Source organism: Leptidea sinapis, chromosome 13 (assembly GCF_905404315.1).
Source record: "Leptidea sinapis chromosome 13, ilLepSina1.1, whole genome shotgun sequence".
In the NCBI taxonomy this organism is placed as follows: domain Eukaryota; kingdom Metazoa; phylum Arthropoda; class Insecta; order Lepidoptera; family Pieridae; genus Leptidea; species Leptidea sinapis.
Window position 1 is genome coordinate 13,850,446 of NC_066277.1, and position 24,732 is coordinate 13,875,177.

Genomic DNA, 24,732 nt, shown 5'->3' on the forward strand with positions numbered 1-24,732 from the left:
TAATAATTTTTTGAATACCTTCATTTACGTGTTGTTATATTCTTCAATGCTCTTAGAATGGATTTCATTTGTATTTTTTTGTATGTGGAGAACTGTTCACTTAATTTTTTTCATTTTTAATATTTTTCTAGTCTAAAGCTTTTTTTAAGTAAATAATCGGAAAACATACGTAGATAGTATAGTAGTACACGACCCATACAAAATGACAAAAATGAAGTGAACAGTGCAAAATTTCATGATACATATTCAGCGACCACTGCCGCAAAATACATATATCCTAGCCCTCACTTAAGAAAAGGATAAAATGAATCTTTATCTTACCGTTTTTTAATTATTGAAGTTTTAGCCAGGTACTAGCAAACTGGTACCGCCTTCACCGCGTGGAGGTATTCTCAGCTTATGTTGTTGTGATTCAAAATTTATACCAGGTCTCACTTTTACACAATTAATACGAATCTAACGATACCTTCAAAGCTACTAAGCCCACGAGCCGTTCAAGCTGCGGACCGTGCCATTCATTTGAATTTGGCGCCATAAATTTGCACATTATTTGTTTTTTATAATTTATATACCCACTGTCACTCGTACAGTAAATACGAATCTAACCTTTCAAGCTTAGAAAATCCTTCGAGGCGTTCAGACCATAGAACAATTATACATAAATAGGTACATAATCTCGAAAAACACTCCTGGCGCAGTTGGGCTTATAAATTATTAAAACTTTCATTAAACAATAACTTTATTTATTAACACAGCTTTACTCACAGTTTATCGATCTAAATTAGTCAGGACCCACACTGACAAACTATCAGTAAAGACATGTTAATAAAATTAGATAGAAAAATCAATAAAAATCAAATCTTTACGCGCCAGCCTATTAATCATAATCCATTTTTTTTGACTTTCAGATAATTCAAATGTGTTGCTCACAAGTGCTTTAATAGTGTCCAAACTCATATTGTAAGCCCAAAAAAGATTCTTACAGGCCTTGATAATTTCTAAACACATTTGGTTTACAACTTATTAGTATTGAAAACTCTTTATCCGCTGTCATGCGGACTTAAATAGCGAAGTGAATAAACATTTTAAGGCATCGAAAATTATAAATAAGAAAAATGTTATTTTTTTTAGGTTTATTGTAAAGTCATATTCTAAGTTTACAAGTATGGTTCGGGGAATTCAAAAGTAACTTCACGCCCCGTAAGCTTCTTGTATACCGACTGGAAAGTGTCCACCTGGAAATAAAACATTTATTGTAACACAAACTAGTATTTTCTGATAATCGAATTTTGCCTATAATACAGGCAAGAATAATATACATAAGATGGGATCGTCTTTTGTTTTTATATCCATAGTGGTGGACTTACTAACTTGGTATTCATTTGGATATCTTGGTTGCATTCGTCATTCTCTAACTGTTAATTGGACTTATTCCAGAAAAACGTTCCAAACCACAATCATGTCGATATTGAGTTAAGAACACAAAACTGGTCACATGATTCACATTAACGGACTGAAAAAATGGAACTACATCCAATTAATTTCGTATTTAACCTTCATAAAAAGGACAACTCGTTTATGTCTAGGAATTTTTAATTATAATACTTAATTTTGTTTATTGACTAGTGATTACTTGGGTCTTGCAAATGATATAAGAGTACAATTAATATCAAAAACAAAAATAATCAGCAACAAAATTTATTTAATTCCAAGTCAACCTGTGTCATTCATCGTAATGTCATTGGCTCCCTGCGTGAGGGAGCTAATTTGTAGAAATTGCTATTATTTTTTATTACACTCCTTCAGATAATCTGTGTCTCTAAATCTTTTGTACATGCCAGTTATTGGTATTTTTGGTATGTGTCTTTTAGTTTTAAATGTCCTTGTTGATATTTTTACATCTTTGCATGAAAATTGTTGGTTTGTCAAATAAAGTAAAATAAAATTAACAAATCAACAGGTTGCGACAAGTGTGCAAACACTGTAGTGCGGCAGAGTGGGCTGCTCAGGTCGGGTGTAGGTTGTAGTACTTCAGATAAGTGGTCGTTCAGTTGAGCAACATTCCTATAATTGACTAATTGACGTTCTATTGTACATCAATATCTCTATTCAAATAGTCAGTGGAGTCAAACTAGAAAGAAATGGAGAAGAATTTACAATTGGCAGAGGAGTGAGACCGCAACTATCTCCTTAATTATATAACTATGTATATACATAGCTATAAACTGAAAACAACAAAGTCATTGAGTACCGAAATAAGAGGCTAACAGATAACATTATTTTAATTGAAGAATCAGCTACAGAAATAAATCAATACTAAGGAGCCTGAACTCAGACTGTCAAAATGATGGGCTTAAGATAAGCACAAAAACTAAAATCATGACTAACTATTGTAGAAGATCACTTAAAATTGAATACACACAAGTGCGCGAATATTGTACTGCGGGATTCAGGAGGGCGGGAGTCTGGATAGCGGGTTGTGGTGTGAGCAGTTGTTTGGTTGAGCAACGACACAAGAATATGTATGTAGTAAAACTGATCTAATTGAGTGCATACAAGAATTAAAATGAAGTCAACAGAACTCAAAATCAAGATAATATCTTGAAGAATATTTTTGACCATAAAGAAGTAGGAAAGGAAGTATATAAAAGAAAACAATTTAAAAAACATATATATACAGTTGACAGTCAGCCTGGAAATGTTATAGCAAATATGATCTCAAGATCATGTCCATATGCAATTAGAAAGGAGCAATCAAATACTAAACAAAATACATCAAGTTTTGCCTAAGGGCAAAAGGAAAAAAAGCCAGACTAAGGATATGTTATTAAGTAGATGAAATCATCTCAGTTGCTGGCAACAAATGGATAAAAGCTGGCCAGGATATGGAGGGAAGAAAAAGTTGAAGAAACCCGCAAGGGGTATCAATAACACTGCAGAACTAACAATACTAATATTAGCTTTAAGCACTAATCTGAGCAGATCGTTTGTCAGAAACAAATTAAATGATTATTATGAATGAAAAATACTTTTGTTTTACAGTTAGAGACATCTGGATGTTAGGGGGTCCTCCACACCATGGTTTTGAAGGAACTTTCTTCCAAATACTACAAAGCTGTAGAATGACCTTCATCATGCAGTGATTCCAGAAGGACATTACATGGCTACCTTAAAAAAGTGTGTACATTTTCTATAAAGGCCATCAACACTCCCGTGATTCCCCTGATGTGCAAGAGAATGTGGCGGTGATCACTTAACACCAGATGACCAATAAGCGTGTTCCTCCTCCTTTTCCATTTAAAAAATTTAGGTATCTAGATGTGATATATTATGTGATTTTACTCACATGGAGCATTCTCAAAAACTAGAGAGCAGTCAGTGTAGAATACTGTGTTCCTATGGGCTCATTAAAATTTTTATAGATTCTACACACACTTTTTGCTGTCAAAGGGATACCACAATAGCTTTTTATGTAACATTATAATTAAAAAAATATATTTTACCTTGTGTTCAATGGTTGTCTGTTGATTCTTGTCCAAATGAACCTTGATCAGTTGTGATCCATCTAATTTTATCCTAATGCGCTTGCCAACAATCTCAGCTGGAAACACAAGGTCCTCTAGGATTGCATCATAAACTGAGGTAAGAGTTCTGGAAAAAGCAAATTTTCATAAGTGGAAAATAGTTAACCAATTTAAACTGGGAACTTAACAATTAATGAGGCTTGATTGCAGGATACAAGATTTTAAATTAGGTATCTGTAATAAATCTGAAACATAACAGAAGAACAGAAAGAATCTCAACTCAGAGGTTGTTACACAGAAAACTATATCATTCTGTAAAAAGTTATGTAAAGTGAAGTCAATCTAAGCATAATAATTTCAACACTGGTAAAAGGCTTTTTGTGATTGAAGAGGCCAAGAGAGGGAGATGGTGTAATGTAGTGATACACAGACACATACAGACAGAGAAAGTGATAAGTTCCTAGAACTTAACATTTTATGAAAAGCATGACCTAGGACTATATTCTCATAAGGAACTCTTCATCTGTCAACAGAAGAGATACAAAATCTTTTGTATACATTAAACTACGATAAACAATCTTATTTATTGAGAAAAAGTGAGACAAGCAAGAAATTCACTAGATGCAGAATTTTTGTAAAGCCCAAAAGTCTTGCTAGATCATAAGACAAGACATTGTCTCATTATTTAAACTTAAACAGAAGGTCCTCTCAGACTAGCTGTCATCAAGTGCCAAGCCTCCCATTGTGGATTACTCCTGTCAATGCCTTCACAACACATTTGGAATAATCACAGGAGCTATATACCCTATCACAATAAGTTAATAAAAGTTAAGTATTTAATATCACTTAATTTCATACAATCATTAATAAATTATTTGTTAAAACATACTAAAAATAAATTTCTCAATAGATACTATACTTCTTATAGGAAATTCCTCATTGTATGAAAATTACAATTTTAACAAACTAAAATTTAATGACATATTATATCATAAACTTACCCACTTCTAACTCAAATGAATCCTTTATATCTTTAATCCAAAACCTAATTTAGAAGATTTCTTTCATAGTTCTAGCTATCAATTAAAATAAAATGTTACCTAGATCTAGGCCTCTTTTGTTTGTTTGCAACACGGGTCTTGTGGCTAGGTTTGGGCAGGATCTTTCTGTCACCAATGAACACAACATGCTTTCCACTGAATTTCTTCTCCAATTCTCTTACCAAACGGATTTGGATCTTCTGGAACTGCTTCAGCTTAGGCATCGGCACATAGATGATTATTGACTGGAAATGAAGTTAATTGTGTTAGAAATCAAAAACTTAATGAATAAATGTAATAGTATATTAACTAAATTTAGAGCCTTTTCTATGCTTTCACCCATTACTTCATGAATATATCGATTATAGTAAGTATTAATTTAAATAATATATACAAAAATATTTTAATTGAATATGGTAATAAATGAATTTTTATGAAAGTTTATTAATCTAAGTTACAATATGTTTAATAAAAATGGAATTTAATGTATTCTACATATATGACAATTGCTAGAGTAGAGTCATAGAAATATTTCATTGAAGTAGATTACTCTTAATTATTTATTTGTTAGATTACTCACTTTTTTGTTGTGCAGTTCAATTTCTTTTGCCTTTGTAATATATAACTCCCTCAATTGAGCCTTCAAGTCGGAGTTAGTTTCCAACTCTACCAGGGCTTGCGAGATCGATGTCTCAAACTGATCGGGCTCTACAGCACCGGGCTTGATAATTTTCGTACTCATCTGAAAACCAATCACTGATTTTAGGCACCATTTTTGAGGTTAGAATATTTTTTTCCACTCTCAAACAATTATACACTTTAGAAGAAAAAAACTTTAGGTAAGAGCTGTTTCAGATTCTAAATTTCAATGTAATTCACTGTTATTTTAACACAATAAACACTAGAATAAAACAAAACAACGTTGGATGTAAAGAGCCAAGTATACGGTATCAATAAATATCAATATAATCTTTACCCTAATGGAAAATTAAATGGAATCAAATAGATTATTTGTTAAAATATAAATATAATTTTAAAATATTAAGCGAAAATGTGGATTTATTCCTATTTTAAGTGAATAAATCGTAAAATATAACCACCTTGAAGTATGAGCGGGAGTAAAAGAGACGGAAAAAATTTATAGGGTTGCCAAAAGGCAGAAAGCGTAGAGTATTTTACTCGTTTTCTGACATGAGTACCTTATTTTGTAATGGTTTTGTTAAGTTTTGTAAAAAAAAACAAGTTAACTTGAACTCGAAATAAGAAAATCAATTATCATAGTTATAATGTAACTAAACGTTTTAATAAAAAACTGAAGCTGATCAGTAAAATATAAAAAAGGATTGTGTGGTTTTATGACACAACGGTAAAAGTGAAACTATTTTTCACATTATAGACATTCAACTAATAATTTTTGAAATAATATTCCATTAAGGGTATAAAAATTGCTTTATCAATTGGAATGATATTGGGAATTAATCAAAGTAGACTAAGTCTCCAACTAATATTTTTATTGAACTCTGTCTTAGCCCTAGTTAAAAATATTGATTGAAAAGGATTAAAAATGATGAAATTTGAATACTTTCAATTATTCTTTTTCATGTACTTATATATAGATATACAGTTAACACGGGGTAACTGATTCCCAATACTTTTCAATCAATATTTTTAAACAGGGAGAGTACGACATACATAATACTTAACAATTATTTGGATTGTATACATATATTTAAAAACTGAAAACAATATTTTATAAGGGTTTCATTCAATAGTCTATACACTACACGGTCAGCTGCTGCGAACTAAAGGCCGACCGTCACGCGACATGCAACACACAGACGAAAAAGTTTGAGACGGTGTAATAAAAGTTTCACTTCAATAATAACATAGTTATTTGTATATTTTTATTACAAAGTCACCAACCTGTTTTACCTACCCTACAGAGAATAATGAAAATAAATTTGACATATTTTGATTGTGTAGTTGCCTGCGTCTACGTACAAAAAATGCATGCCAGTATTACTCTAATTCAGTGGAGACTAGCCTATTCGTGCTAACAGTCGATGGATGACCCTCCCACATCGAAAAGCCTTTAGTCTCCTCCCATGGACCTGGGACGTCCCTATTCTGTTAACGCACTGGAGAAGTACATGGATAATTTTTGATAATGTATGAGCTGCCTGATATGCAGTATTGATTACTGAAAGTATCCGTTGACTACAAGCCTGTGCGAGACCCCGTTACTAGGGGATGAATGATGATGGCTTAAGCTTCAGCATCAAGCTCTCGGTGACTTCTACGCAATAACGGTCAGTGCTAGACTTACGTGACACCACTTGTACATATGTTATTAGCGACCTATTAACTCGTAGCTTTATTAATTCACCCATAATATTATTTAATAATATCTTTGGCTTCTTTTATATCAGCGATCATCTATGGTTACTGATAGTGATGTTACATCTGTTACGTTCAGGTGGCTGGGTACTGATAGTGATGTCCCATATAGATCTGCTCCAGCTCACGACGTGCATCACTCATGTAGGCCTCCCTCTTCTTATTCTGCTTCTTTTTAATTTTGGCCTCTATTATATGACTGAGCTATAGCTTGGCCTATCATTAAAATGTTATCGGTTGCAGATAATAAGCCTCAACGCTGGCTTGGATTTCCAAGATGGTATTTTTAACCGACTTCAAAAAAGGAAAAATTCGTCGGTATGTTTTATTTTATGTTTGTTCCCTCAAAACTTTCGACTGGGTGAACCGATTTTGATAATTCTTTTTTTATTTGAAAGCTGGTGATTCCCGTGTGGTCCCATTGTAATTGGTCCAGATCTGACTATGTCATCCATGAGAAAACCATAAAAGTCTTAAATTAACGATTAACGAATAACTCAATATCGCACCATACGTATTTTTATACTATCTAATTAATTAATCTAATTCTAGTTACGATTATTGTTATTTTTGGAGTACTCCAACTAACTACTAACTAGAATTAGATTAAATAATTAGATTGTATAAAAATACGCAATTATTTTTATACTTTTTAGTGCACATTATATCTATTGTTTTGGAATAGGGTTTTTGAAGTCAGTTGTTAATTTTTTTTATTAATCGGTCACCTATGCCATACAGTGTTCTGTTTCCGGAGTCATAAACAAGAGTTGGAAGTTGAATAAAAAGATGGCAATGTGTCCGTAGCCGAGCCATAATTCAAAAATAAAATATTAATAGTAAACACTAAACAGTAAACATAAAAATAAATAGGTAAATAAAATTAAGGTTTTACTGTAGAATGTAAATTATTGTTAATAAATAATGTAAAAAAGATTATTTAAAATTACAGTTTGTAGTGTTCATTTGCTTAGGCAGTGATTCAGTTTTCTTGGAAAATGTATTGTTTACCAATTTATAATTATTAAATTACTTACACGATTGTAGTTCATCAAAAACTTGCTAATATGGCAAGATAAACATCCTATTTTATTTCACAACGGGAGGGCTATCCAAGTAAGTTTTTAACGATTTAATTGTTACACAGTATTGTTCATACATTCTAAATTACGTTGGATTTTTCCCATTTTAATTTTAACCTGATAAGAACAGCTGATAATCATCCATTATCAAGGAGGGTCAATTACTAGCCGGAAACCTGCCGGGTAAGTGATCACTTACATGCTTTCTTGATGACATGATTTGAACACTGGATCAAATCATAGATTAGAAAACACAAGTGGAGGTTGCCTTAACATCCTTAGTATAGGAACCAGTCTTAGATTATTTATATGTCTAGGTAGACTAGAACAGCTGTGAAAACGCCGAAAAAAATTGAGTTTAGATTTAACCTGTATTTTGATCAAACACAATATGTCATACAAATTGCGAGTGTAAGATGTAGCTTGTCACACTAAACAAATATTCATGGCCTGTTTTTATCAGTTGCCTAAAAGCAAGAGAACGTCTAGATATATAAATTATTATATTAGGAACCAGTGTCACCTAACTCACACTTTTGCAAAAGTTATTTTTTTGCATTGGTAAAAAGGTTTTATATTATTGTTTAAAATTATATAAAAATTATAGATTATTTATGTGTCTAGATATAGAGGTTCTCCTCTTACTGCTACTACTACTATTCCATAATTTTTGTTTCAATATTGTAAAAATAAAAATATCCTCTACAAAGCGACATAGATGGCTCTCCAGGGGTATAAGAACTTGCTCTAAAATTAAAAGGAAGCTTTTGTGGATGTCAAGATTAACTAAATGTAAATCAGATATAATTAAATTAAAGGTTTATTCCAAAAGATTAAAACCAATTATAAAACTTACACAGAGGTCTCAAAATAACTATATAATAAAAAATTCCTCTAACAAAACAAAAGCCACTTGGAATATAATAAATGGTACCTTGAACAATATCTCTCGAGAAGACATAGATGCCATTAGAATTGGATCAAAAATTGTCACTGATCCTCAAATGATAGTGCAGGCATTCAATGATTTCTTTATAGATGAAATTAACAATGATTGCAAAAAAAGTGGTTATAATGATAACCCCAAATACATCACTAGACACCATCAACCTAACTCACTTTTTTTTAACCCAACATGCTCCTATGACATTCTGGGTGCAATAAAGTCATTAAAAAACACAAACAGTAACAGGTACAATGATCTAAATACAACAGTTATAAAATATGTCGCTACCATAATAGCCCCAGTATTAAGTTACATTATGAATCAGTGTATCGAATATGGTATATACCCAGATAAAATGAAACTTACGATAGTAAAACCTATTTTTTAAAAAGAAGACAAACTGGATATGCAATTTTACAGGCCTATCGCCTTGATTCCAATCTTATCAAAAGTTTTTGAAAAAATTATAAACAAAAACATGTATTCTTACTTTGAAACATTTAATATTTTGACTAAGGAGCGAGTAGGCTGTAGTATTCTATCTATAGTCTAAGTATAGTCTATCAATGAAGCAATTTATATTTTCTTTGGAAATGGTAATGACTAGTTTAGAAAATAAAAAAAAGAGTGCCACCAATATTTATGGACATGACCAGAGCTTTTGACTATGTTGACCATTTAATACTGATCAATAAATTAGAAATGTATTGCATAAGAAACAATGCTCTTAATTTAATTAAATCATATTTATCTGGGAGACAACAATCAACTGAAATAACTAAAATAAATCTCATAACTAAAACCAAAATGAAATATTTATCAGACCCCCGGAAAACAACATTTGGTGTGCCCCAAGGCAGTATTCTAGGACCACTGCTTTTTCTAATTTATATAAATGACCTTCCTCAAACTATTAAGGATCCAATGGTCCTATTTGCAGACGATAGTACTGCCATATTTATTGACTACAATCCATTTAGATATGAAAATTACATAAACAATTCGCTTAATGAACTAATAGAGTAGTTAAATTATAATAATTTAAAAATCAATCTAAATAAAACATGCATGACGAAATTTGCTTACAAAAACACACAATCTTATGGATTTAATATAAATTATGACGGTAATCACTATTAATGAAGAGAAGTCCACAAAATTCTTGGGCATCTTGAACACAATCATTTCATGGAGAACACACATAGATTATGTTATTAAAAAACTAAATAGGTTCTCATTTGCTCTACATATGCTGAAGAAAGTAGTTGATATGACTGTGGTGTTAGCAGCATATCATGTGTATGTAGACAGCACCCTGAGATATGAGATTCTACTACTATTCTGGGGTAATGCTCCAGGGATTTATGAAGTATTCAAAGCTCAAAAGAAATGTGTCAGATCTGTCTGCTCACTAAAAGCAACCGAATCATGTAAACCTCGCTTTATTAAATTAAATATTCTTAGCATGCCATCAATATATATTTATGAAGTAGCAGTTATGGTAAAGAATAATATCAATAAATATGAAACCCTAATTTCGAAACGAAACAACAACAAATTACGACATTTGAAGTCCAGAACAGAGTTGTATCGAAACAGCATCTTTTGCATGCGACCAATAATTTACAATAAGTTACCTGACAATATTAAGCGCAATATATTCTACTTTAAAAAGTCACTCAAATCTTACTTAATAAAAAAAGCATACTACTCATTAAAAGATTTTCTTGACGATAAAATAGTAAATAATAAAAATTAACTTCGACTGAACTCAATATCATTGTGTAGCTAATGCCATTATATTATAAATTAAAATGAATAAGCCTATGAAATAATAACTATTGTATGATTGATGTTAATTTAAGTTTGCTTGGGATGTATATCTTTTTTTAGTATAGTACAGTATATTATAATTGTTACAGAAATTAAAACGTGAACTGACAATGTATTCCACTATAAGTTTGCATGCCTTATGGGTTAGGATAAGAGCACCTGTTAATTATAAGCCAACAACATCTTATTATTACTTTATCTTGCAGATAAAGATGATTTGATTTGATTTGCTAAACAACCCATGAAAACAGGCCAGGTAATATACCTGTGTATGTCACTTTATGTAATGTGTGCATTGCTCCAAATAGAGGTCAACAGTCAACCTCAATTTATTTCGACGATTTCACAGCTGTCACAGTTTATCTAGACATATATATGATCTAAGGTGTTAAAAATGTCATTCTGTCTAACAGTCAGATTTGCGAATTAATGTACTGTTCTACTACAATGTCTTTCAAATATAATATGGCATTTATTTTCTCAAATTTTCTGATAACTACTAGATACTACTACCGCTTCGGAAACAAATGGCGCTCTGAGAGAGAAGAAGAGACGCAAGAAACTCTCCCAGCATTTTTTTTTTGCGCTCTTTTCAATGAAAATATACAATATTGTACAGTCATTTCTATCTCTATAAAATAATCACAATCTAGTCCCAGGCTGTCCGATCATTTAGATATTCAGCAGTGGAGTAATAGGATTTACGACAGAGCCATTTTTTTTATAAAACATTTAAATTTATTTATAGATAATGCCTGTACAGTGGCTGGGACTTTATTATAGAAGTGTATACATTTACCCTTAAAGCTATTATGTATCTTATGAAGCCTACTAGAATTAGCTACAAGCAATCCCTTATTTCTAGTGTTATAATATTGAATATCACTATTCAGAGCAAATAGGTGATGATTTTTGTGAACGTATAATATACATATTCACATGAAACTGTTAAGTACCGATTATTATCTACTTTGTTAAAAAAAAATAAGTGGGAATCTTTTGTACAGGATGCCAGCTAGATTATAGGTACCACAATGGCACCTATTTCTGCCGTGAGGCAGTAATGTGTAAACATTATTGTGTTTCGGTCTGAAGGGCGCCACACTTCTTATGTCTCAAGGTGAGGAGCGCAATTGTAGTGTCACTCAGAATTATTATAGGGTTTTTCAAGAATCCTCTGTGGCACTGCATTGTAAAGGGCAGGGTGTATCAATTACCATCAGCTGAAGGTCCTGCCTGTCTTGTCCCTTATTTTCATAAGAAGGAAAATAAAAGTTCAGAGATAAAAAATTAATATTTTTTTTGTAACAATCAAATTTATTATTTAAAAACCCTGAGGCAGTTGCTCCATTCCCAATCTGTGTTATCATAAAGAAAGTCAAATGACTCAACGGTAAATACCTTTTAATATAATGGATTATTATAGTGAGCTTTACAAATTTTTTTTTTTTAATTTCATAACATTTTGTTTTTTTAAGCTTCCTGGGATCATGTCATGACTATCACATTTTCTTGAAAATACACTAATCTGGCTCTTCATTATGAGTGTTTATTATAAATTTTCAAAATAAGGCATTGGTTGTAATATTATTTGTTATATTTGAGACTTTATGTTAAAATAATAATATTAATAAAATAAGCTAATTAGAACTGAGCCAATATTGTGGAACACCTCATAAGTACATTAATTATAATAGCTTTGTGTCATTTCCACTTGTATTGTGTATATATATTTTTTTTATGATAATAAGGGACGAGACGAGCAGGACGTTCAGGTGATGGTAATTGATACGCCCTGCCCATTACAATGCAGTGCCGCTCAGGATTCTGAGCTGAAAAACTCAAAAATTCTGAGCGGCGCTACAATTGCGCTCGTCACCTTGAGACATAAGATGTTAAGTCTCATTTGCCCAGTAATTTCACTAGCTACGGCGCCCTTCAGACCGAAACACAGTAATGCTTACACATGACTGCTTCACGGCAGAAATAGGCGCCGTTGTGGTACTCATAATCTTGCCGGCATCCTGTGCAAAGGAGCCTCCCACTGGTGCAAAGGAGCCTCCCACTGGTATATTCATTTGCAATAAAAAAAAACAAGCAGGGAACCAATGTTTGCTATCATTTATGTGTTTGATAATTTTAAGTCTTATCCTCATGCGATTAATAGTGCCAATCAATAGGCTACGTGCCAGCCAGTAGTAAACATTCAGTAGGCCATTTGCTAGAAAGACTAACTCTGTATGATCAAAGAAATTTATTCCTGAGCAAGACATCGAGGAACCACTATACCACCACGGGTGTGATTTCTAAAAGCATGCCTCTGAGCATTCTCTTTGCCTTCGAAGCACCTGCCTTTGTCGGTCTTCACCATACAGAGATATCCTGGCTTCTTCAGAGAACTATCTGTCAGCCTTTCTGGGCCTAGCAAAGCCAGAATAATATGTCCTATGAAGATACAGAAAAATTACTAATAGTATTAGAATAAACCTTATATTTTATTTGTATTAGTTAATAGTCATTACTTTGAAGACATTGTTTACTTATATACTTAACCTGTAGATTAATTTATACTTTATTACTTTATAAAGTTTCTCTTTTTTGTGATTATTTTGTTTTAATATAAGCTCTTTATGCCTGAAAGACAGGTTTACCTAGGTTTAGGTGTTAACTAGCTTTTAAGTAAAACTTGTATTATTATTCTTATTTTTTATTTTAATAATCTCTCATTATATAAATTGAAATTGAAACTCAGTGCTCAATAAGTTCCTAATTTAGGACCATGAGTTGTTAGATAACTGATGAGATGATGATGGGATAGATAACCCGCGAGTTGAATGCAGAGTACAGGAATGCGTATTGCTGTGACCTAATTATAATTGATTGACAATAATCATAAGTGTGTCGAACTATTATGCACTAGGTTAAAATGATGATTTTTTATCGTTTTAACCAGAATTAAATCTCAATTTATTGATGTGCCTCTCTTCAACACACATGTCTAAAACATTTTTCGCCATTTCTCGATAAATAAAAACTAGTTTCTCTTGGAACGGAATCTGATGGACTCGGATCAGTCATTATTAGAATAAAATAGGGGATCGCAAATTCTGTATTACCGCGATAACATGGTAAGCGTACGATAACTGTCAAAGACGACACAGCACTACACTACAGGCGCGCGAGGTGAAGTGTGCGGACAGCGGGGGAGATGCTCCCGCTCTACGTCAGGCTCCGACTGCATTCAACTCGCGCGATATCTGTACGTATATTTGGCATCTTACACACACATTTCTTACTTCTTAGAGGTTCTTCTTGAGGTCCACTGTGAGCCACGAAACATCGACTGCAAACCTCCTTAAGCAGCCCAATTATTTTGCGGGCTTTTATCATTTTATCCACCATTTTAGAGACTGCCTAATAACGATACCAAAACAAACGCCAAGAAAATTAAGATCAATCAACAATAATCGTTTAAAAGCTATTTAGAATCGATAATAATTATATAATTTATAATGATAATTTAACTTAGATTACTCATACATATTAAAAATTCACCAATATTATGTATATTGGTGAATTTTTTTTATTTTTAAGTTGCAATCTTTAAAAAAATGATATAATAATTGAGAGCAAAATGTAAAGAACTAAATATCTTAACTTTAGCCTCTCAATATATTCTTGATAGTATTATGTATGTACATAGGCACATAAGTGAATTTGCTAGAAACTGTCATAACCATCTCATGATGGTTATGACAGTTATCATTAACACCAGGAATAAACATAAACTTATTATACGAAATTCAAAAGAATAATTGTTAAAAATAGTTTGCGTGGTAAAGGTTACTATAACATAAATTACTTTCCTAATGATTGGGAAGTGAGCGACTGCCCTCAGGTTATTAAATAATAAATTTTATTATACAATGTTACATAATAAGTAACTATAATTGTATGAAAAATAAGGAGCCCACTGAGTTTCTTAGGTATGAGGCATACTCTTTTGAATGGAAAGTAGTTTTTAACTTTGAATAATAATATCATATCCTATTTGGAAATGAAATTTGAAGGTTAGGGTATTAATAATTTATACACCATTGAAAAATAGAGGAGTTTTTTGCCACACCCTGGTTCCAGCTTATCATTGTTTAGGGACATATATCTCTGTGATCTTTGAACCTCTAGTGTAGTAGTGAACACAGTGTCAGTTCTGTCTCACAGCTATAAACCGATACGCTATGTTTTAACTTATTATTAGTTTTAACTTTACATTAGTGAATAGTATTTTGTTGCTATCAAAGTTTCTTAAATACATGTAGACGCCTCTGAAACCACAATTTGCAAAGACAGACTTGGACATAAGCTTGTTAAATAGAAGGGAATAGGTAGCTACTTTTATGGATATATTTATGCGAATAATAATATATTTATGCTATTGCAACACAAGAGGAATCACAGGAGCTTGCCGGCCTTTAAGGAAGGTGTACGCGCTTTTTTTGAAGGTACCCATGTCGTATCGTCCCGGAAACAACACAAGGAGGTTCATTCCACAGCTTTGTAGTACGTGGAAGATAGCTCCTTGAAAACCTCACTATGGAGGACCGCGATACATCCAGATGGTGGGGATGATATCCTAACTTGTGGCATGTCGTGCGAAGCTAGAATTCAGCGACAGGAATCCGTTGAAACAATTCTTCGGAACACTCCCCGTGATAAATGCGGTAGAAGACACACAATGAAGCGACGTCTCTACGCAACGACAAGTGATCCAGCCCTTCACAGAGCACTGGGTCCCCGACAATTCGAGCTGCTCTGCGTTGCACGCTGTCAAATGGATCGAGCTGATACTGGGGTGCGCCAGGCCAGAGATGACAGCAATACACCATGTGTGGCCTTGTAGAGCGCTAGAATGTGGGCTGGCTTGAAGAATTTCCTCCTCGCCCGCCACGTACCAATGTATTTACGGTTTTCATATTCACTAATTATTCGACGCCTTATAAGGCCGGCAACTCTCTCTTGTAATTCCTCTGATGCTACAAGAGAGTAAACTGGCCGCGGTGACCATATATCAGGTGCAGATCCGGACTTAGAGGAGGGCAAATGGAGCCCTAGCTCCGGGATTTCAAAAAAGAGTGGCCCCCACATTATAGACTTCGTTAAAACAAATTAAATTCAGACTAGTAAACAACTTTTCTTTTGATATTGCTTTTCGAGGTATAACATTACCTACAGTAGGTACTTTGTACAAACATGATTACCTATACATCTAATATATAAAATTCTCGTGTCATGGTGTTAAACTTTGAACTCCTCCGAAATGGCTTGACCGATTCTCATGAAATTTTGAGTGCATATTGGGTAGGTCTGAGAATCGGACAACATCTAATAATACTAATCTTTTAATTTTTTTGACATTTTTTTTAAATTTGTTTGATACAACTTCAAATTTTCACCCATCTACGATCAACAGTTACTTTTGTATCGCGATTTTAATATCGGCAATACAACGTTTGCTGGGTCAGCTAGTATTATATAATATAATTTAAGATTATTCTTGTCTCCGTTTATTTTCTATATCTTTCTGTTTGAGGCTCAATCACGTCTAAACCTCTGATCGTATCGACATGAAACTACAACCATTCGATGGGAAATTTATCCTACATGGTTTATATTTTTATTGTATTTGTAATAAGATGAATAACATTTAGTTTATTTCCTTTTTTAATTCGCCCAGCGAAGCAGGCGGGAACGGCTAGTATTTATATATTTGTTAAATTATAAAATAATCTATTACCTGTTTCACACAAAAATTTTATTGGAACACTCGACTGAAAAAAATTACCATTTTATTTGGAAAACAATTTGGAAGAACATAAATCTGGCATTGATCAGGTGACCCGTATGTATGCTCGTTTGCCCTTTTTTTATGAAAATAAGGGACGAGACGAGCAGAACGTTCAGCGGATGGTTATTGATACGCCTTGCCCATTGCAATGCCGCTCAGGATTCTTGAAAAACACCAAAAATTCTGAACGGCACTACAATTGCGCTTGTCACCTTGAGACATAAGATGTTAAGTCTCATTTCCCCAGTAATTTCACTAGCTACGGCGCCCTTCAGACCGAAACACACCATACAATTATATTTACACATTACTGCTTCACGGCAGAAATAGGGGTCCTTGTGGTTCCCATAATCTAGCCGGCATCCTGTACAAAAGAGCGTCCCACTAGTACATGCAGTCCTCATCTTCTATACTAAAAAGTTTTAGGTTTTATATTATTTGGATGTATAAAGTAACGTCATTGCCTAATATGATTATGAGTAGTTTACATCGTGTTAACTGTTATCATCAAGGGGGGAGAGACGGACGGGGCGGATAAGTGATAACCAACCAATAAACTATGGACTGCTAGTTCATAACTTCATAGTTGTAAAGTGTAATATTTACTCGCTGTAAGCGGTCGTCTTCACACATTATTTGCATTATTTAGAGTTTCCGTTCAAACAGGTTAGTGTGACTGAGTGTGTTTATGGTTTTATATATTCTTGAGTATATTAAACGGGTCTTCAGGTACGTTTCCGATGTTTTTCGTCGAGCCAAAACTACTGAAGACCCTTGACTGAAATTGTCTGAGATTATGTGAGACAAACAGTCTGCATCATGTGTCAAATATAATACTATTATTAAATTAAAAGTTATTTTGTATGTTTTTAACTCTGATTTAGTTACTTTTCATTTCAGTAATGTATATATTATGTAAAAAGTGATTTTTTTATGTGTTATCGCAAATTGGAACGCAGTTCATATTCTTACTGAATTGGCAAAGGTGTCTGTCATAATAGGTTGTAATGTATTGATCGTAATACAAGTTTTAAATATTATATTTAAAAAGATCATAAATTGGCAGTTTTTTTATAAATAAGGCTTGTAAATAAGTAGCAAAACGGATTTGCTTGAATGATTTATTCTATTGGTTTTTCTACGTTCTCAAAATGTTAAAAAAAATTGCAAATTATAGGCCATGTAAGTAACTATTCTGACATTTCAAAATAATCATAAGTTAGATAATGGGGCATTTTTGAGAATTTTTCTCCCCCTTTGGTGGGATATCGTAAGATTTTCCTCTACTCCCTCCCCCCTCGTCTAAACTCACGCGAGATTCTACAAAATGTATGTTTTAGCTGTAAACCTACTGGATTATAAAGAATAAAAAACAACTTATTCTATTTTTTTTACTTTTATTGAAGACTAGCAAAGACTTGTATTGTGAGTGAATATTACCGTAATTTAAAATAACAATCATAAAATTAAATGATTAATATTAAACAAAAATGAAGAAAACACTTATTCTAATTCAGCCCATGGAGACTCGTGCACATTTTCACCGTTTCTGCTAAAAAAATATTTATGTGTTATTTGCCCTACCCCTAAGTGAGATTTAGAAGAATTTAACTTGATCCCCTCCCCTTCAACGATTATGAAATTACGTGAATAGCACTGAAGCTCTCATACCTAGGTAACACTGAAAATGTTTAGAAATTGAAAAACGGCTTAATGTAGAAAGTTGCCAATACTTTTATTGTTTTTCGAAGTAATCTTCGTTTTGTCTCTACACATCGTCGCATTCGATAGAACCACTGAGAAAAGCAGTGGGCCCATTCTTCCTTGGGGGTCTCTTCTATGGCATTTTCGTATGCTTTCACCGCATCTTCAGGGCTCGTAAAGCGAATAACTCGAATTTTATCTTTAGTTCTTGGGAATAAATAAAAGTCGCAGGGCGCTAGGTCAGGACTGTATGACGGATGACTCATTATCTCGACACCTGCCATAGTCAAATATTCAACAGTCCGTTTTGCGGAGTGCGCTGAAGCATTGCCGTGGTGAAGGAGGATCCTGCTTCGAGGGCACTGCTGTCGAATTTTTTCCAAGACAACAGGCAAACAGCGATTGACATACCAGTCTGCAGTAACTGTCCCTCCATCTTCTAGCACAACTCTCGCAAAATGACCTTTCCGACCAAAGAATGAGGCAATCATCTTTTTTCCTTGACTTCTTCCTTTCTTTACCTTAGTTGGCCGATCCTCGAAAGGAAACACCCACTGAGCTGATTGTCTTTTGGTTTCGGGTTCGTAGCAATATATCCAGCTTTCATCACCTATGACGGTATCAAATACAGCATTTCAGTCACCGCCGTTGAACTTTGGCGACACCAGTCGATGCGAAGGTGTTTCTGGTCGTCGGTTAAAGAATGGGGAATCCATCTGGTTCAAAGCTTCCTGACGCCTAAATGTTCGTGTAATATTTTTTGAACTTGACTCATACCAATGCCTAGGCTTGCTCGTATCTGCTGATAGGTCACTCTCTTATCTTACTCTATCATGCGTCGCACAGCACTGATGTAATCTTTAGTAGTCGCTGTTAAAGGACGTCCCTCACGCGGATCATCATTGAGATTGCTACGTCCACGCTTAAACTCGTTAAACCAATTGTAAATAGTGGCACGAGATGGGGCTTCATTAAGAAACGCTAATCGCACCCTATCATAGCTTTGTTGTTGAGTAAGCCCACAACGAAAGTCATAATAAATCATTGACCGAATTTTCTCGCGTTAGGTTGGTTTATTTCACGTGTAACAAGAGTTTTAGATTTGCCGCCAATTCACAAAAACAAATAACAAATGAATGCAATATAATACATTAGGTTACCAAAGAGTTCTAAAACTGAAATTAAAAAAAAGTTTTCATTAGCAATGTTTCTAAGTGGCCAGTTCTAATCATTTTCAGTGTTACCCACGTATATATATATATATGCTCTAACGGCCGAAGTTTAGAATCCATATATTATATAACTAGCTGACCCGGCAAACGTTGTTTTGCCATATAAAGTATAATTCACGCGATAGTTTTATAAGTAATAAAATATTGTCTATATTATAGCCTGTACATCATTTTGTTCTATTGTCAATAGTTTTTGCAGCGCACGCAAAAATAGGGTTTCGATTTTACACCTTGTGTTACAAAATAGCAATTTTATTACGGATCCCTAATTTTGAAAAAAAAACATAGCCTATAGCCTTCCTCGATAAATGGACTACCCAACACTGAAAGAATCATTCAAATCGGAACAGTAGTACCAGAGATTAGCGCGTTCAAACAAACAAACAAACACTGAAGCTTTATAATATTAGTATAGATGTCTTTGAAATCTTATAATATTTTCAGGTAATTTACTATATTGCCTATGCTTCGTTAATCAATCATTTTATTACTGTACGTTATAAGTAATATTATATCGATACTGAGTAATACTATTTCATGATATGCGATAAAATTTGCCAGCACCTTAATCCATTAATACCGTTTTGCTTACGTCTGAAGTACCGTTTTATGTTCAGCATTTTGTGCAGTCATTCATATAAATATCAAGATTGAGCAGCTTAGATCAAGGATTGGTCCAAACTAGATACCGCAGGCGTAGTCGCAAAGTGCGGCAACTAATACTACGCTCAAGTGTGCGTACACGCGCTAGTCTAGAACAATGTGTGACGTTAACGTGCCACATGTTCTGTTAAACTTTGCGAATAATTTATACTAAAATGCCGGGTTGCGTAGTAAAACTTTGTAAAAATAATACTACAAGAAAAAAGTAAGACACTGGGATCACATATCATCAGTAAATATTTTGTATTTTATTAATTTCAATGTGAATGCTTTTGAGTGTCAAGATGCACAGCACACAAGCTATTATTAATTATTCTAATAGGTGCCGTAATAAAAAAGCAATTCTTAGTTCTTAGGTAGTGCGGTACCTAGTTGGAGCGCAGCTGAGACCGATTCTTAATCTAAGATCAAGAGCATGAATGCCATAAATCATATGAGTTAAATTTAACGTTTTGAGCAAAAAATTAAATATTTGAAAAGCGATCCCATGAATAATAACGAATTTGCCCGGAGAGTAGGAATGTAAATATTTTAACAAATTTTTGTTTGTTTTATGAACTTTATAGACAAATTTAGTGGAACGCTAGAAAACGGTAAATTTTTCTTGTTGTAATTATTGTACCTACTGGCCAATAAATCCTATAAAATTGGAAAGTTTTAGAAATGTTTTTCTTTTCGATTTTCATTTGTTATTTGTGTTATTATTGCGTATGTAGTAGCGTTTTTCTGTACTAAAAAATTTTCTCAAGTTTCGAATATACTTAATAATTTACCAGAGGGAAGCTGCTTTGCACAGGATGCTGGCTAGTTTATGGGTAGGTACCTCAACGGCGTCTATTTCTGCCGTGAAGCAGTTATGTGTACCGTAGCTAGTGAAATTACTGGGCACTCATTTGCCTTTTGTTGTGCCTTGATTACCTTGTTTATCGTATTAAGTGCGAATCCTTATTATTTGGGATCGGTGGTGTGATTTCGTGAGATTATGCTTTAACCCTCTTCCAACTCACCTGAGTTTTTCAAAATGTATATTTGAAGTGTACCTTAAAAGGTTTATTTGAGCTCATATATCATTTAAACATATAATTTAGAATATTTCCTAGCTTCTACCGCATTTATCACGGGGAGTGTTCCGAAGAGCTGTTTAACCTGATTCCTGCCGCGGAATTACACCTTCGCACGACACGCCACAAGTTAGGATATCATCCCCACCATCTGGATGTGTGGCGGTCCTCCACAGTGCGGTTTTCAAGGCGCTTTCTTCCTCGCACTACAAAGCTTGAGTGACTGGAATGAGCTTCCTTGTGCGGTGTTTCCGGGACGATACAACATGGGTACCTTCAAAAAAAGCGCGTACTCCTTCTTTAAAGGCCGGCAACGCTCTTGTGATTCCTCTGGTGTTGCAAGAGAATGTGGGCGGCGGTGATCACTTAACACCAGTTGACCCGTACGCTCGTTTGTCCTGCTATTCCATAAAAAAAAATCTTGTGGACAATACATTACGTGATTTTTGCCTTGCGTGATTAACGGATGCCCCCCGTATGTTGATTGGTTGGCAATTTAATTGAATTAAGAACATGATAGTAAAGGCCAGTGACCCCGAGATTTCGCGAACTTAATCATTACAAGCGTGATGACGAAGTTGTCACAATAACATGACATAATCAAAAATATCTAGGTATTATAACATTGCATATAGAGCAATCTAGTGAAACTATAAGAATAAAGCGATTCACTCGATTGTATGAAACGTGCAGTCATTGATAGATGACGGCTATAATCTTGAAAAAAAAAAAAAACCGAGATCCACTACATTTTGACCAACTGTTCGCTTTCAAACTTTTCCGATATGACGATAATGATCGTATTTAAAAAAAAATATTTTGGATTTTTTTTAATTTAAACATAAGACGATCATTTTTCACTGTAAGATTCTTAATCCGCGATAACATAATAATATGCTTTTATCTTATGCATTTGCCACATAAGCCACAGATTAGGTATTTTATGAAAAGAATATATTACATGCGGGTAAAACCACAGGGCATGGCTATCAGCGGAATATGAGTAAAGCTAAAGTAATCAACAGATAATTCGTTCAAATATAAAGCAAACGTTACATTGTCTTATGTATACAATGAAATACTTGATATTATGATATTGTTAATGCTTCACGCCTTTATTGTAAGAATCTCAAGTGTTTTGTAAATATGACACTGTGTTCTTTACATTTTTCACTGCACCACTTATTGGCTTTAAATCCATATCTATACACATGACAAAGTCGTTATTCGTAGTTGCAACGACGCCAAAAAGAATTATTTTATACTTTATCTACATCTACCTTCACCTTACCAGTGGCTCTTTTGCACAGGATGCCGTCTAGATTATGGGTACCACAACGGCGCCTATTTCTGCCGTGAAGCAGTAATGTGTCAGCATTACTGTGTTTCGGTCTGAAGGGCGCCGTAGCTAGTGAAATTACTGGGCAAATGAGAGGTAACTATTTATGTCTCAAGGTAACGAGCGCAGTTGTAGTGCTGCTCAGAATTTTTGGGTTTTTCAATAATTCTGAGCGGCATTGCATTGTAATGGGCAGGACGTATCAATTACCATCAGCTGAACGTCCTGCTCGTCTCGTCACTTATTTACATTAAAAAAAAGCAACATCCCTGTAGTATTTAGTGTTTGTTTTCTCCAACCACTGTGTGAATGAACGCGTGGTCATTTTCTCTTCACTCTGTGTAACTCTAGCACCATTAACTCGTCCAGACTGTCTGTCTATATTCGGGGAATGTGAACGAAGCAGTAAATAAGAACAATACGCTGCTAACAGTTTATGGACAGTTTGCATGCCAAGCTGTTGCAGGATAGAAAATAATGGTTGGCTTGGCCTTCCACGGTACCCCCACCATCCTGTTCCAGCACCACATTTCAATGTGTCAAGCTTCTTCCTCTCCATTGACTGAATTATCCAAGATCCCGAGCCATAATTATTTGGAGATGGAACATGGAACGTTTGTAAGAGGCGTTTCTTGGTTTTATTATATAATTTCCTGATATTCGGGTCAGTTTAACCATTGCACTATAATAACACACTCACATCGCATAACATTTGGCCATTTGAGTCCGTCTTCCTCTCTTTCAAAGCCTCCGTGAGGTCAGCAGTAAGCGAAAGATAGGAGATACGGAAACTCACTTCACTTAAAAAAGGTCATTTAGTTACTCGGTTCGAGATAGTCTACCATCCCTATCTACTATTAAAGCTGTGGTCTTGTGTGATCTGTTGACTGTTAGAATATGGTGGAAAGCTTACTTTTCTAAAGAGTTCGTCAAGCTCTTCTTCAGACGACGTGGTTGCTATCTTGTCCAATCGAAATGCCATCTTGCCAATCATCTAATGCATGATGAACTTTCCGTAGAGTTTAAAACAAATGGGAATATGATGCATCCTCGGCTTATCTCTGTTTTAAATGGTCCTGATATCGCATCATTAACTGCCACAGCTTTTTGACTATCTCTGTTCAAAGGTTCTATTTGGATCATCTAGACCTCAAAATCTCCAATCTCCAGCAAGATTTTTTTAGAGACAGTCTTACGGTACGCAGTCAAAAGCTTTAATGTAGTCAATTAAATACATCAGTGTAGGCTTGCAGCAATCCCGATTTTTCTCAATTAGTTCTCTAACTTTGACAACCTTATACCACGAACCCCAACAAAACCAGCCCGTGCTTCAGGTAGCGCACTGTAGGTCTTTAGTCTCTCGTTTATGACGTCTAGCATTATTTAGCTGGCATGCGATACAATTGCCACTTTGTAGCACTTACTGCATGAACGAGTAGATCCCTTCTTATGGAGAGTGATAAGCATTGATTCCCTTCAGTCGTTCGACCAGTAGCCACTTCTACAGAACTGGTTACAGAGATCTAGAAGAATCTTAATGCTGTATTTATTCAGCGTACATATTGTTTCTACTGGTTGACTTATTGTTTTTCAGTTTACCTAAAGCGCTTCGTAATTGGGACTCCAGTATCTCAGGTTAATAATGTCTATCAGCAGGGGATCTTCTGTCGAACAACAGACAGAAGATCGATAGATTACTATTTGTAAAGAGGCTCTCGCAGTGCGACCGCCATCTTTCGGTAATTTTGTCGATCTCTGGTAGCCTTCCCGCAATGTCCCGTACAACCCTTCTTTTCGGCTTTCTCCTTGGTTTAAACTTGTAGTTCTTAGGAATAAATCTCATGTGTACTTATTTATTAACACAGCTTTATTCACGCTTTATCGGTGTGGGTACCGACTAGTTTCGGACCATTAGGGGTCCTTCATCAGGGTGAGTGTAGTGGGTTCGCGTTAACGTCCCATCTCTTACTGTGAACATGTGCTCGTAGTGCGCGGCTGGATAGGGCGCGGGGTGCGCCGGGGTACTAATAAATAATATCTGACGAAAGTATTACTAAGTTAATATA

General features: G+C 34.4%; 2 protein-coding genes across 5 annotated transcripts in view; one reads left to right on the forward strand and one right to left on the reverse strand.

The window, feature by feature from the left end:
* Window positions 1–1,118: 1,118 nt before the first annotated feature.
* On the reverse strand, window positions 1,119–5,824 carry LOC126967672 (40S ribosomal protein S7). Of its 2 annotated transcripts, none has more exons than XM_050812256.1 (5): window positions 5,665–5,824; window positions 5,145–5,306; window positions 4,625–4,809; window positions 3,504–3,651; window positions 1,119–1,235 (listed from the first exon to the last, which is right to left on the reverse strand). In XM_050812256.1, exons 2-5 carry the CDS (start codon window positions 5,304–5,306, stop codon window positions 1,158–1,160), a joined length of 573 nt encoding a protein of 190 aa, XP_050668213.1. In that variant the 5' UTR covers window positions 5,665–5,824; the 3' UTR covers window positions 1,119–1,157. The 2 variants fall into 2 exon arrangements, with proteins under 2 accessions (XP_050668213.1, XP_050668214.1); XM_050812257.1 differs by having other exon boundaries at window positions 5,541–5,674.
* A 2,029-nt stretch (window positions 5,825–7,853) lies between these two features.
* Window positions 7,854–24,732, forward strand: part of LOC126967659 (UDP-glucose 4-epimerase) — a 39,186-nt gene continuing 22,307 nt past the window's right edge. Inside the window, exon 1 of one of the 3 annotated variants that reach the window (XM_050812239.1) lies at window positions 7,854–8,077. The gene's annotated coding sequence lies outside the window, so the exon portion shown is untranslated. Of the gene's footprint in view, window positions 8,078–17,233; window positions 17,334–24,732 lie in introns of those variants that run through there. The other 2 variants (XM_050812240.1, XM_050812241.1) reach the window with 2 other exon arrangements.